Genomic DNA, 15,177 nt, shown 5'->3' with positions numbered 1-15,177 from the left:
GAATAAGGGATGAGGCTGTAATGGGACTTTGCTCTTCTCCAGAATTTGAACTTTATTCTGTAGGTTTTGGTGAACCATTACAGGCTTATGAGAGGCATGGCATAATCTGATCTGATTTAGAAAGAATTCTCTTGTAATATCAGTATTTAGGATGTAATGAAAAGGAGAAAGCCAGAATGAGTCTAGTTAAAAAGCTAGTGTCCATTCTTCCTATGTAGCAAGGTGATGGGGAGGATGAAATTAAGTAAGATCATTTCTGCATATAGTTGACATTCAAAATTATTGTATAATAGGCTTTTTGTCAGATATACATATGCATTTTTCAGTTGGATAAAATTAACTTACTTTCAAAACAAAATCATATGGACTCAGAAGCCTATCACAGCCTAAGTAATCCTAATGTTTCTTTAAATGCACTTGGTTTCTTTCTTAAAGAATGGTTTTGTGTGACTTTCTTTTATATCCTTATGAGAGACTTGATCATTTTTCCATCAGGAAAGCAACTGGCAGAGTTGTATGGTTAAAATTTAGTATGCTTTCCACAAACAAGACCAGCATTAAGACACAGAATAACTGCTTATCTGAAAATACTAGAATTATGATATTAGAGCTGGAAAAGACATTAGCTATTTCTTCTTTTTATAGATGAGAAAAATTAAGAGCCAGAAAGTATAAGTAACTTCCCCAAGTTCACATAGCTGTTTATACCAAAAGGAAAATGCTCTCATTTTAAAAATAAAATCATATCACAGTGTAAATAGTAGTGACTTCTAAACTGCTTTTCTAGTTGTCTTGATACATTTTCCTTGTCATAGTGTCAAGTACTCTTCCCTGGTGGCACTTGCCTTCATAATTCGTCCCACGGCTGTCATTCCATGGATACCTTTGCTCTTTAGACATTTCTGGCAAGAACAGAGAAAACTTGATCTTATTCTACATCAGTTTGTACCTGTAGGGTGAGTATTGCTATAATTTATCTATTTTAATAACCTCTAAATTATACATTATGAACAAGATTTTACATCTTTTAGTCAGTTATTGTATTTTCTAATGTCCATGAGAATTGTCAGGCCAAGGAAACAAAATATTTCCAAATTTATATTTTAATATTGATTCTGATTAACTTTCCTTAAATGAGGATCTTTGCAATTTTTCTTAGAATGTTCCTGTGCTTCAGTTCCTAAAATTTCTCAAATACATTTTAGAGATACATGATTCTTTTACATTTGTATACGGCTTTATAATTTATAATGGGTATTTACATATTACCTCATGATTTTCACAATTCTTGGATCTAGGCAAGGTAGGTACTTTTGTAGAAGAAACGGGGCTTGGCAAAATTAAAAATGAGTTAGCCAAAGTCATTGGGTTGGTTGTTATAGTGGAACTGAGATTGAAACCCAGCTCTTCTAACTATATTTTGAGTTCCTAGGATCAGACTTAACCCAAGTATCTAGTAGAGTATCCAATACAGTTATTTATTAACAAGATGAATGCATTCTAACTCTTAGAACAGCAGTCTTTTTAATATACTAGTATTCACTCTGTACAAGTATTTTTTAGTAGCAGTTAAAAAGGACTAAATCATCTGGTGACTAAATCACTGTTGTGATTGTGCAGCATTATTAAGCTTGTTTTAAATGTATTATATTCACTCAGCAAATATTTATTTAATCCCAGTATGTGCCAGGTACTGTTACAGATGTTGGCAATAGAGCAATTTAACAAAACAAAGTCCCGGCCTTGATGAAGTTTACATTTTAGTTGGGGCAGACAGACAGCTAAATACATATAATATGTATTTGTCAAGTGACAATAAGTGCTATAGGGAACAATAATGAAAAGAAAGATAGAATACTGGTGCATGGTGGAATGGGTGTTTTTTTATAGAATAACTGAGGAAGACTACCATGATATGGTGACATTGGAGCCAACACCTAAAGGAACTGAGAGAGTGAACCATGTAGATACTTGAGGAAAGAATATTCCAAGCAAAAGGACCAGCAAGTGCAAAGACCTTGATGCAGAGGTTGTTTGGCTTGGCATTTTCAAGGAGCAGCAAGGAGACTGATGTAGCTAAAGGAGCATGGGCTTGGGAGAGTGGATAATAATGAGGTCAGAGAGGGAGCAGAGGCTCAGGTCATGTAGGCTATTACACTGAGGGAGTAAAAATCCTTTGTACTCTCCTCAGCACTGTAATTTATTCATTCAACAAGCATGTAACCTACTTTGTATCAAATATCTGATGATTCAGAAGTGATTAAGATACAGTGTCTGTTCCCAAAGTCAAAGTCTGTTCCCAAAGTCAGTGTCTGTTCCCAAAGTCTGGGGAGTGAGTAATGTAACAGTAATTCTTGCCCAGCAATAATATAAAGTGTTCCAATGTCTGTATAAAATGAAATGCTGTAGGAGGACAGACAATAAAGAACCTAATTCTGCTTGCAGGGGGAATATTAGTAGAAAGTTTATAAAGTTGGTGATGTTTCAAATGACAGCAAGAATGAATATGACATTCAATATTACTCTACTTCAGCTTCAGATGTATAGCGTATTGGGCAGGGACGTGGAGCATATCATAGGGAATAGAGTCAATGGAATTGTAACAGCTATATACCGTGTCAGAGGGGTAGTAGATATCGTGGCAGGGGTTATCACTTTATGAGGGGTGTAAATGTCTAACTATTACATTGCTTTATATACCTGAAACTAATTGAAAAAGAAAAAAATGAATATGAGTTTGGTAGGCATAGGGACTCAGCATGTATCAAGCTGGAAAGTCCTGAAGGAACCCACTCATACAGATCAAAATGCTTATCTTGTTTATTTTGAAGGGACCTATAGGTAGGAAAGAACAAATAATGTATGTGAAAACACCATGAAACTATTCAGCATACAACAAATGTGATTCACAATTCTAATTAGTTTTATATTCTCAAATCCTTGATGCATAGAGTTGGCCCCAGATTTGAACCATGTAACAGCCTTTTATGTATTGAGCATCCTTTAAAAATAACCAATTGCATATCCAGATAGGAATAGTGTCTCTAAATATAGAAAAAATCTTTAATGACTCTTAGGGAAATGTCTAATATATGTAGACCTATTTCTGTTTATCTTTTACACAACCTTGAAAATTTGGGACATCCTTTTGTCAATCATAGTTCAGTTGCCTTTCAGCTGCCACATTATCCCACCAATAATTAACAAGACAAAAATGAAGTATCATTATAGATCTTACAGGCATTGAAGAGATAAGAAGAGAATATTATAAACAACTTTTTGACACCTTAGATGAAATGGACAAATTCCTAGAAAAATACAACTTACCAAAACTGACAAATAACATTTCCCAACTCCTTTAATGAAGGTAACATATCCTTGATACCAAAATCTAACAAGGACATTACAAAAAGTCAGTTACGAACCAGTATCTCTCATGACTATGAATGTAAAAATCCTAAACAAATCTTAGTATATTGAATCTAGAGATATTAATTTGGTGCAAAAGTAATTGCAGTTTTTGCAATTGTTTTTAACCTTTTAACTTCAATTACTTTTGCACCAACCTAGTATCAAAAAGGAGACTACATTGTAATGTGAAGGAATTAAGAAGTACAAACAGGTAGTTACAAAATAGTCACAGGGATGTAAAGTACAGCATAGTGAATCTCGGTAATATTATTATAATAACTATGTAAGATGCCAGGTGGGTACTAGATCTATTACCAGGGGGATCATTTTATAAATTATATAAATGTCTAACCACTATGCTGTACACCTGAAACTAATATAAAATAATATTGAATATCAACTGTAATTGAAAAATAAAAAAATTAAGAAAAAAATCAGTTTGCTTTATGACATTAACAGAATAAATGAGGAAAGTCACGTGACTATATCAATAGACACAGAAAAGGCACAGGATAAAATTAGAAGTCCATTCATGACTGGGGGGGGTAAGCAACCCTTAGAAACTTGCAATAGGAAGGGACTTCATTAATATAATAGATTTGTATAAAATGTTACAGCAAAATAATACTAAGTGTTGAAGCACTGAAATCCTATTCTTTGAGACGGGCAATACAAGGATGCTCATCATTTCCCCTCCTGTGTAACAGTATGTGTCCTAGCTACCGCTATAAGGCAAGAAAAACAGTTGGAAAGGAAGAAATAAAACAATATGACAATACTATGTGCAGAAAATCCAAAAGAAAAGAATGTAAACTATTAGAATTAGTAAACAAATTCAGCATGCTCACTGGATATAAGGTCAATATACAAATATTAATTGTATTTGAATACTAAAACTAGTAGGTAAAAGTTTGAGTAATAACAGGATGTTTACATAGTCTCAAAGTATCTCCCCATAAAATATTTATTAATTAAAACAGAGAAAAGGATATTACAATGGAGAAACTTGACAAACACCTCCTTAACCAAGTGATCAAAGTTAACATTGCCAGTAATAGGACAAATCAGTATCATGAGACTGCTGCAGTGAAGCACAGAGAAAAACACCCCATCACTTCTGTGATAGTACTACCAAAATGTATAACCTGAATCTACTCATGAGAAAACATCAGACAAACCCAAACTGAGGTATATTTAACAAAGTAACTGACCTGTATTCTTCAAAGATGCCACAGTCATGAATGACCAGGAAAGATTAAGGAACTATTCTAGATAAAAGAAGACTAAAGAGGCATGACAAGTGAACACAACAAATTGATCAGAATCTCTTTTTATATAAAATACATTACTGGGGGGCAGCCGGACAGCTCAGTTGGTTAGAGCGCGATGCTCGTAACACCAGGGTTGCCGGTTCAATCCCTGCATGGACTACTGTGAGCTGCGCCCTCCACAGCTAGATTGAAACTACTACTTGACTTGGAGCTGATGTGTCCTGGAAAAACACACTTAAATATCAAAGTTTAAAATACATTATTGGGACAGTTGGCAAAATCTGATAAAGGCATAGATTACCATAATGATTTAATGTTAATTTCCTGAAATCTGATGATCTGTGCTTTATGTAAGAGAATTTTCTTGTTTTTAGGAAATACCCACTCAAGTATGTAGGGATAAAGGTGAACAATGACTGCAACTTACTGTCAGACAATTCAGAAAAAACTATATATATACTTAGAAAGAAAAGGATAAAGCAAATATGGTAAAATGTTAACATCTGGGTAATCTAGGTGAAGGATATATGGGAATTCTTTGTACTATTCTTGCAATTTTTCTCAGAAATCAAGTCAAAATAAAAAATTAAATGGAAAACAGAAGTGTCATTTACAGTGGCATCAAAAAACATCAGAGATCTACAAATAAAATAATGGAAGGTGTACAAGAACTCTACACAGAAAGCTACAGAACATTATTGGGAGAAACTAAAGACCTAAATAAGTGAAAGGGTATATGATGTTGATGGAAAGAAGACTCAGTATTTTAAAGATACCTGTTCTCTCCAGATTGATCTATATATTCAATGCAGTTCCAATTTAAACTCCAATATGGAGTGTCTGTATAAATTGATAAGCTGGTTTTAAATGTTTAAGTGGAATGCAAAAGGCCAATATTAGGTAAAAGAATCTTAGAAGAAAAAAATGTTGGAAGACTTATGTTACTACATATCAAGACTTATTACAAAGTTACAGTAATTAATGCATGGTAAAATAGACTGATGGAACACAATAGAGTCCAGCAACAGATCCAAACATAAATGATTACTTCATTTATGATGATATTGATACTGGAGTACAGAAGAGAAAGGATAGTCTTTTCAATAAATATTGTATTAGTTAGCTATCCTTGTGGGAAAAAAAGTAATATTGACCCTGACTTGCCGCTGTAAGCAAAATAAAAGGGTGGGAGGAGTTATAGATCTTAATGTAAAGGTAAAAGAATGGCACTTCTGCAAGACAGAAAATCTTCATGACTTTGAAGCAGGTAAAGATTTCCTAAAAAGAACACAGTATTAATTATAAAGGAAAAAGATAGATACACTTGAGTACATTAAAATGCAAGACTTTTTTTTTCCCATCAGATTCACAAGAGAATGAAAAAGCAAGGCACAGACCAGAAGATATTTACAATACAAAACAAGAAAAAAATTATAGAAAGTACTTGTAAAAATCTGTAAGAAAAAGATAATAGAAACTTGATGAAAAGATACTTCAAAAGATATTTAAATGTCCAGGAAGTATAAAACAAGTCACCTCATTAGTCATCAAGGAAATGTAAATTAAAATCATCATGACATGCTACTACACATCTACCTAAATGGCTTAAAAGGATATAGAACCCTTGTGCATTACTGTGGGAATATAAATTAATACAACCACTTTGAAAAAGTATTTACTAAAGCTGATTGCACCTATACCTTAGAGCCCAGTAATTTCAATCCTAAGTATATACTCAATAGAAATGTACATATGGGAACCAAAAGATGAGTCAAAGAATGTTCATAGCACTGTTGATGATAGCTAAAATTTAAAGGGGGTGGGGGAAGAACAGCGCCCATCGGAATAAATACATTGTGACATATTAATTGTGGGAAAACGATACAGTATTATAAATTAATGAACTACTGCAATGTTCAAAAAACATGGTTAAATCTCACAAACATAATGATTGTAGGAAACTGGACCTGAGTGCATATAGTATGATTCCATTTTTGTAAAATTCAAAAAAAGGTAAAAATATACTCTATCAGAAGTCAGTCATCTTTGGGAAGGGAGTGGAGATTAACTGGTTGCAGGGATGAGGGGGCCTTTTGAAGTGCTACTAATGCTCTGTATCCTGATCTATATGACAATTACACAGTTGTGTCCATATAGTGATGATTCATGAAGATTAATATTCGTGTACTTTTCTGTATATGTTTGTGGTAGGCAGCCTCTGAGATGGCCCCCACTAATCCCATCCTCTTAATATTCATGCTCTTGGATAATCCTGAGTGTGGGCTGGACATTTTGAATCAATTCTAACAAACAGAACTATAGCAGAACAGAGGTCACAACAGGGTAATAAAGACACTGGCTTCCATCTTGGGTGCCTGTCTCGCTGTCTCAGCTGGCTCACACTGGGGGAAGCCAGTTGCCATGTCATGAGGCAGTCTTAAGGAGAGGATCAGGTGGGGGGGGCAACAACCATGTGAGTGAGCTTGGAAGCAAATATTCCCATTACCGCCCCCCCCCCCCGCCCCTCCATCCCCCACCGCCAATCAAGCCTTCAGGTGAAATTATAGCCTCAGCCAACATCTTGACAACTCATGAGAGACTTTGAACCAGAGACACTGAGGTAAGCTGCATCTGGATTCTTGACCCACAGAAACTGTGAGATAACAAATGTTCGTAGTTTTAAGTTGCCAGGTTTTGGCATAATTTGTTATGCAGCAACAGATAAAGCAGTGTTTATTGCTTTTCAAAGTTTGCTTAAATGCAGCTTCTGTCATGAAACACCTTTCAAAATGTGTAAATCCACATTCAGTAGGTGAAACTAAAGCATTTTTAAAGTAGCTGTTGAGGCAAGGCACTTGAAAAGCCGTATGCTAATACTGGATTTTCGGTTAGTTCATAATGTTAATTATCCTTTTTGTTTTTCAGATTTGTCACTTTGAGTTGGTCTCTGATAATTGATCGTATGTTTTTTGGTCAAGTAAGTTGTTTATTACACTAAAAACTCAACCTGACTTTTTAATCCATGAATATTTGAGAGCATAGACAAACCTTTTTTTTAAGTAATATAGGATACATTAAAAAAAAACTAGCATATGCCTTTCGTTCAATTTGCTGTGCTATGTAACAGAATTGTGTATTCCTAGTTGAAGTTCAAAAGTCAATTTTAAGGCATTTTTATGAGCATAAAGTTTGTGCATTTTGTCAGGTTTGTAACAAAAGGTTAAATTTTAATGATTTTAGTTGACCTCAAAGTAATCATTCAGAATTCAGATTAACCAGAATATGTTAGTCTTCAAGCATTGGTTTGACATTTTAATTTCATGACTGTTTGTTGTTTTTAAGTTCCCTGTTTTTAAGTCACTTATGGGCTCTGGAATCAAATTGCCAGTTTGAGGCTTAGTGCCCTCATTATTACCTGTGTGACCTTCGACAAGTTATGTACCTTCCTTGCCAGTTTCTTTATCTGGAAATAACTGTGGTACCTGCCTCACAAGGTTGTAGGATTAAATAATGCATGTAAAATGCTTACAACGATGCCGAGCACAAGTGAGCACTTTGTTAGCTGTTGTTGCTGTCGATCATTATCTGCTTTGTGCCATCATTCCAATTGTAATGTTTTCAGAGCTTTATCTTAATAAGTAATGTGTGATATCGTAAGGTACTAGAATAAAATTTTTAATGTGGTTACAACACACACGTTCTCATAAAAATTATTTAGGATTCTCCTTAGCTCTAATCATATGTAAAACTTACATTGTCTAAATATGAATGTTTATTCATACTTTCTTGAATCTCAAAAACCTAGTTTTACAAATTAACAAAAAGCAATACTTAGAACATAAAAAATAAAGAATGATTTCATATGGTCATTATTCAAAATTATTAATATAAACTATTGTCTGGTTTTTACACTTTATTCCTAATTTAATGACAAGATTCTGCCAAATTCCCTGATGCCAAAGATTAATATTTGGCACTAACACATTTCTGTTTCTCTTTCCTTCAACTATGCCAGTGGACTCTGGTTCAGTATAATTTTTTGAAATTTAACGTGCTGCAGAATTTGGGAACATTTTATGGTTCTCATTCATGGCACTGGTACTTCAGTCAAGGATTTCCAGTTATCTTGGGTACTCACATGCCCTTCTTTATTCATGGCTGCTTCCTAGCCCCCAGAAGGTACCGGATACTTTTGGTGACTGTGCTGTGGACACTGCTAGTTTATAGGTATGATTTTACTTGTTCAAATCATTAATTTTTATAATGTTACCAAGAAATTAAATTCTTCAAAAAGTAAACTTTATCTTTTAGAGATGCATTAACTCTTATGATTTGTTAATGGGGATTATTTAGCAGATTGAGAGGTAGTAATTATGCTGATACTCAGGTAAAATGAAAACTTCTGATATGTACAGTTTGCTGTACAAGGATTACATTCAAGTTTTAAGAAGTTGAATGAATTTCATTTGTTCTTAAAAATTAACAGAAACTACCAAAATTTTAAGTATTGAAGGACCAGAGAAATATTTTTAAATGAAAACGTATGCATCTTTATTCCAGATATGACTAATATGACTTACTTGGTTATAGAAATCCCTTTTTTAGAATATAATTGTACTTTAGACATTGACATCAAATATTAGAATTACTTTTAACACATCATCACCTTATAACTAAAAAATGACTGATTCCTGAAGCATGAAATTCAGTCTCAGTACTTAGAAAAACAGGTCATGTTAATTATTCCATTTAAAATACAATTAATTTCTCAAACTATCATGTAATATGAAAAAATATTTTCTTTTAATATCTTTTTCTCTTATAGCATGTTGAGCCACAAAGAATTCAGGTTTATCTATCCAGTTTTACCATTTTGTATGGTGTTCTGTGGTAAGTATTTTTGTTCAATATAGAAAAAAAGTATAAGAAATAGTTAAAAGACAGTAAACTCTCATTAAGCTCATTAAATTCTAAAATACAATTTTCAAATAGGCAAAAATAACTATTTCTTAATTACAAAATAATTATATTGCAGTCTTTTCTTTTTGCAGCCTAAATATCCTTTTTCCTGTATCCTGTAAAATGAGATAAAATCATAAAGATCCAATATCCAAAGCACCTTTTGGTGATGGTGTTCCTGGCTATTAGAAATCTCTCACTAAAAAGTGATGGAATATGTCTATTTTAGAGTAGCTACTTTCAGTTTATGGTTAAACTATAAAGTTCTTCATTCCACAAATGAAAATATATTTATAGCTGTTGAAACCAGTTTTTAATGCTTTAAGACTCACTCTAATGCGTATGCCATTTTTAAGAGTGATTAACACCTAATTTTATTTTGGCCTTTTCTCCATCATTTCTGCAATAATTTTTTTAAATGTTACTTCTAAAGTTTTATATTACTCAGCTCTCGAAAATATGAATTTTTTACATTGGTTAGTTTGGGAAAATTATGAATTGAAACTTTATTAACTTCAATTCAGAATAAATGACTATTGGTTCCCTTCAAATATTAATCACTGAAAAAAAAATCACTAGACTGGGAAGGAAGAAATGAGTAATCAACTCATTTCTAGAGACAGGGAAAAGCAAGGGAGTTAATGGTATCAAGCTTTTTACTTAAAAAAAACAAAACGAAAAAAACTCCAAACAACCCATAGAGTTAAGCAGCCTTCTTTGACCAAGTTTATATTATCGCCTACAGAGCTGACATTCTCATCAATTTAGGTACATACACATCTATATATTTATCCATCTGTAGTGCTGAAACCAAAGTTAATTTATGTCATTTAGTGTTACTTTATATACAAATGCAGGCACATATAAAAATATAGATATCTAACAACTATTTGGCAAGTCTTAAGAATACTGGGCCCATTTACCAGAGCGAATTTATTCATGGATCACTTCATATTTTTTCTTTTTTACATCTTGAGTTTTGGTTTCTGCCCAAGTGAGCACTGCCAGCCTAGAATACGTGTGTGTGTGTGTGTGTGTGTATGTAAGTGAATTTAGGAAGTTATTTTGATTCCATTTTTATAATCTGGGATTTTCCAGCATTCCACTTCTGTGTCTTCACAATGTGTTTTAGGGAAAGACTGTTCTTTGATCCTCATTCCCAGCCCAAAAGATTGCATCTGTAACCCTTTGTTCCCACTCCCAAAGATTTAGACAAAATGCTGATGAGGGTTGAAGAGATCCTCTTGTAATGGACAAGAATAAGCCTTTCTTCCATCTTGTGTCCACTCAGAACAATCTCTATAGAACTGATACTCACCAAAACTCCTGACATTCTCACAGGATGTGATCTTATCCTTCAGATACATATACCCAAGATTCTTGAGTGAGCCAAGAGATTCTGATTCTTAGGAGACTCGCACTTCTATTAAAAGTCAGAACTGTTTAATGCCAACTGGTTCCAACAATAGGACCAATTAAGTGGTGAGCTCACCTAGATAGAAGTCTTTGCATATTCAGGTACAGTATCAGATAACAGCAGCTCTCTTTGGAGTTCTTGGTATTTTAAATAGCTCAGTTTTGAATCTAACTACCTGAAATCTTGAGTTACACTGTACTTCAAACGTCAGTTTTATCCTATTGTGACCCATTTTAACCTGATTTTATATAAACATGAGAACTCTATTGGCAATTGCTGTGTAACAAGCCACCTCAAAATTTAGTGTCTTAAAACTTAATTTGCTTTTACTTACAAGATTATAGTTCAGCTGGGCAGTTCTCATCTCCACTGAGTTCTTTATGCAAATGTAATCAGCTGCAGATGGGGTACACAGCTCTACTGACTTAAGCTGGGCCCTCTCGTTTGGGGTTCAGCTGGCTATAAGAGTTACCTCAGCTCTTCTATGTGCTCTTCCTTTCCAAAGGTGAGCTGGGGCTTGTTCACTTCGTGTGTGTAGGCAGGTTCCAAGAGGAGAGGGAGAGTGCAAGACCCAGTGAGGCCCAAACACAGAACTGGCACACTGTCACTTGCATCACATTCTTTTGGTCAGAGCAAGTCACAAACCCAGGCCAAATTCAAGAGATGAGAAATGAACTTTAGGCTTGTGTAGGGACTGGATACAAGAGGAGGAATAACTGCAGCCATTTTTCTTGCCTAATTTGAATTTCCGTCAGTCCAGTCCAAAAATAAGACTTAATTCTAGAAAACATACCTTCTGTGATTAGCTCTGATCCTTAATGAACTTAGCCTCAGTTTCCTTACCTGTAAAAGAAAGGTGCCATTGGTCTAGTAACAATGAAATTCTTAGACTGAACCTGTCATTTGTGCTGGTGTTTCCAGCACCTGCTATCAATTCTGAGTTAGGTGTCTGTTTTTTACCACAGTGGCCAACACAGACTTGCTTGTCTTTGGTAAGACCAGTTTTTCCATATGCTAATCATTTTATCAAAATCATTATCTACATTGCTTCAAAAGCCATTCCATAGTTTTTTTTAAAAAATGGTTCCCCTTCCCTCTCTCCCATTTCCCCATCCCCAGAGGCAATCACTATGGTTATTTTGGTATTTATCTCTAAATAAAATGCTAATAACGCCCTTGAAGATCTTTGGTTTTGGTATTATCTATTGACTTCTCACTATGGAAGATGAAAATATAGCTTATTTCCTTAGCTAAGTAGCAACATGCAATTCTTGATACCTCCCTCTGTGCCCAATACTCTCATTATGGCTTTTAATATTTCAGAGACTCCTCCCATTCCTCTGTACATCCATTCCAGAATTAAACCACCCCATGTTTTCCTCCTGTAAACACTGAAATCAAGTTGACACAGCTCCCCAAAAGAGTATTTAAAAATGAAAATGTTAACTCAGAAATACCTCTAATTGGTAGAGATTTTTTTCTTAACATTGGATTTTCTAATTGTCCTTGGCCAAACCAGGATGCATCCTTGCTACCCGTTTGATGGGATTAGTAATGTACAGCCCCCAACTTTCCCATCTTCTTCGTTACAATGAACCTTACCTGGGTAAGAAGGAACTCATGAAGCATTGCTGAAGAATATAGGTTAACATATATCCAAAACTTAAAACGTGATTGTGTGTATCAAGGTAAATCATGACAAATAGGAGATATGGCTGAGTCAAGGAGGAGCCAACTCATGAGGGACCTTCTTATATACTCAAGTTTTTAGATTTCATCCAGCAGTAGTCAACTGGGACATAAAGTATTTAAAACACTATTAACAGTAATCTGATGAGAGTGATTTGATAAGAAACCAGTGTATTTTTTATTACATAAAATACATATTCATGGTACAAAAAAAACAAAACAAAACTCAACCATCAGTGTCATCCTCTAATCATCTAGCCTCACTCCCCAGAGATAATTATCACTTTCTTATAAATTCTTCTAGAAATTTTTTGTATACACTTTGAAATATCTTTTTGTAGGCCCAGATAACAGAAGCAAATTAAATATTCTGGGATGTTATTTAACATTTAGTAAGAGCTACTTTGTAAAATGAAGAGGTCTGCATTCTGACATGTAGTCACCAGGGTTCATACTAAACCCTTGTTCTCATGGAAATTACGAGGCTGAAAGAATTCTGTAAGTGGTTTTGTAGGACATATAGAAAACGTGTTCCCAGAATCTCCAGTAATTGGGGCGGGGGTTCTCATTTCATGTTAGGTAATGCTTATGTTACATGGTGGTGACTATCACATCTTGAAGCTAGCTCATTTTAGGGTGGATCCTTTTAATGAGAACTTCCTCTTATTATTTATATGTACAATTAAGTAGGCTTACTGGATGGCAGCTATTATGATCTTGTCAATTACCTCTTTAAATATTAAACCATACTATTTCCCTATAAGAAAACCATGGACTCTAGGCTTCTCTTGTGGCTCAGTCTAGCATTCAAGCTGTATCTTTCCAACTCTCTTTGTAGCAACACCAGTTTCTGAAATCCCCTTGGGAAACTTCGATATATCACATGGTTTGAAAACCCTCAGTCTTCAAACTCAAAACTGTTCAACTGTTCCTTCTCTTCCCAACATTTTATTTCTCTAAATAGGGAGATTCATTTCTCACCGAAAGGATCCATCCTAAAATGAGCTAGCTTCAAAGTGAAAATCACCCCAAAGTAATGCAAGCATTACCTAAAAGACCTACCTCAGCACTGAAGAAGCTGGGAAGACAAGCACATTTTCTTGCAGCATTCTACCCAGAATGCCATTTTTATTACATTCACCACCTTGTATTCTAGTTTTGTATCAGTCACCTATACCATTGTATGCCTAATGCCATATAGTCTCTGATAAAACTTGAAATGAACCTTTAGTGAAGGAACAAATTGTTAATGAGTGAACCACTTTAGAGGCCCATGGTATACTTACTTGAATATACCTGAGAGCAGTTGTCTTCTGGGGCCTTGCTGGAGTAAGTTTTAATGTAGCTTCTTGTAATTTGAGCCCACTAGGTAGATTTAGTTTTTCCTGTCAATCCAGGGAAGCACTTTACTTACAAGTTGTTTTTGCTGGTCTTGTATCTGCGGCTGGAATTATTAGATGGCAGAATTTTGGGAATCCTACCTCAATTTCTACTAAAGCTAATTCTAGTTCTCATTCTCTCTAGTACATTCCTAATTTTACCATTTCAAAATGGATTTACATCTCCAAAATATTACAAATTTAGGTTTAAGTTCTAAATTTTATTCATGTTCAATTATCTTTAGTGACTGAGCCAAGCTAAGACAGCTGATAGCAGTCAACCAGGTACAGTCATGGAAAATGTGCCTTGGCCTCAGTGGGAATTAGTGCTAAAATTTCAGGCAAGCCATAGATTGGACCCTGGGTACCCAGATTCCCAAAGAACTATTATCTAGATCCGTGGGTACAGACAGTGCAAGTGGAATATGATCCTAATCTCAGAAAGTTTACTAATAACCTTAGTCTTTTCCAGTGCAAAGGCCTGTTCTTTGATGATATTTTCAACAGATCCTACTGTGTTCATTATCAGTGGCTATTGCTAGAGAGTAGAACCATGGGAGGGGGACAGGGACTTTTACTTTTCATTTACCCTTCCGTTTGTTCTACTAGATTTTTGGGGTTTTTTTGCCACACGCAAGAATTACTTTTACAAATTAAAAAACTGTTCAGCATCTCCAAATTGTCCAACTCTATAGTGGAAACAATTCCTCTTCTTCTAGCAAAAAGAGATCCATGCCACCACTCATAGAGAATATTGAAAATCTCCCAGGAGCCCAGCGATATATTTCTCTAAGAGGACATTCTGCTATACTTCCCCAGAATTATTGAGACTTGTATGTACAGTCCATTACTGGTGCTTGGGAGATTAAAGAGGATAAATGGCATAAAGTCCTATTTATTTAGCAACTACTTTGTACCAGGACAGGCACTAGACATACCTTTTTTTCTAATACTTGAAAAGGTACTGTTATCCCGTTTGCAGATGGGGAAGCTAATGCTCAGCAAAGTAAAGCAGCGTGTGCCAGAGCAAGAATTCAAATCTGGGTCTGTT

At 34.7% G+C, this 15,177-nt stretch overlaps 1 protein-coding gene across 2 annotated transcripts in view; it reads left to right on the top strand.

The window, feature by feature from the left end:
• PIGB (phosphatidylinositol glycan anchor biosynthesis class B) overlaps positions 1-15,177 on the top strand; it is a 28,693-nt gene that overhangs the window by 10,245 nt on the left and 3,271 nt on the right. For both annotated transcript variants that reach the window (XM_019732276.2, XM_019732278.2), the window contains exons 6-9: positions 816-956; positions 7,608-7,659; positions 8,698-8,909; positions 9,508-9,572. In XM_019732276.2, the coding sequence (XP_019587835.1) occupies positions 816-956; positions 7,608-7,659; positions 8,698-8,909; positions 9,508-9,572 (470 nt within the window). The remainder of the gene's footprint in view (positions 1-815; positions 957-7,607; positions 7,660-8,697; positions 8,910-9,507; positions 9,573-15,177) is intronic.

This window comes from Rhinolophus sinicus, linkage group LG03, assembly GCF_036562045.2.
Source record: "Rhinolophus sinicus isolate RSC01 linkage group LG03, ASM3656204v1, whole genome shotgun sequence".
Lineage (NCBI taxonomy): Eukaryota > Metazoa > Chordata > Mammalia > Chiroptera > Rhinolophidae > Rhinolophus > Rhinolophus sinicus.
Note: the sequence above shows the minus strand (reverse complement) of the source record. Positions and strands in the feature narration are given on the sequence as shown.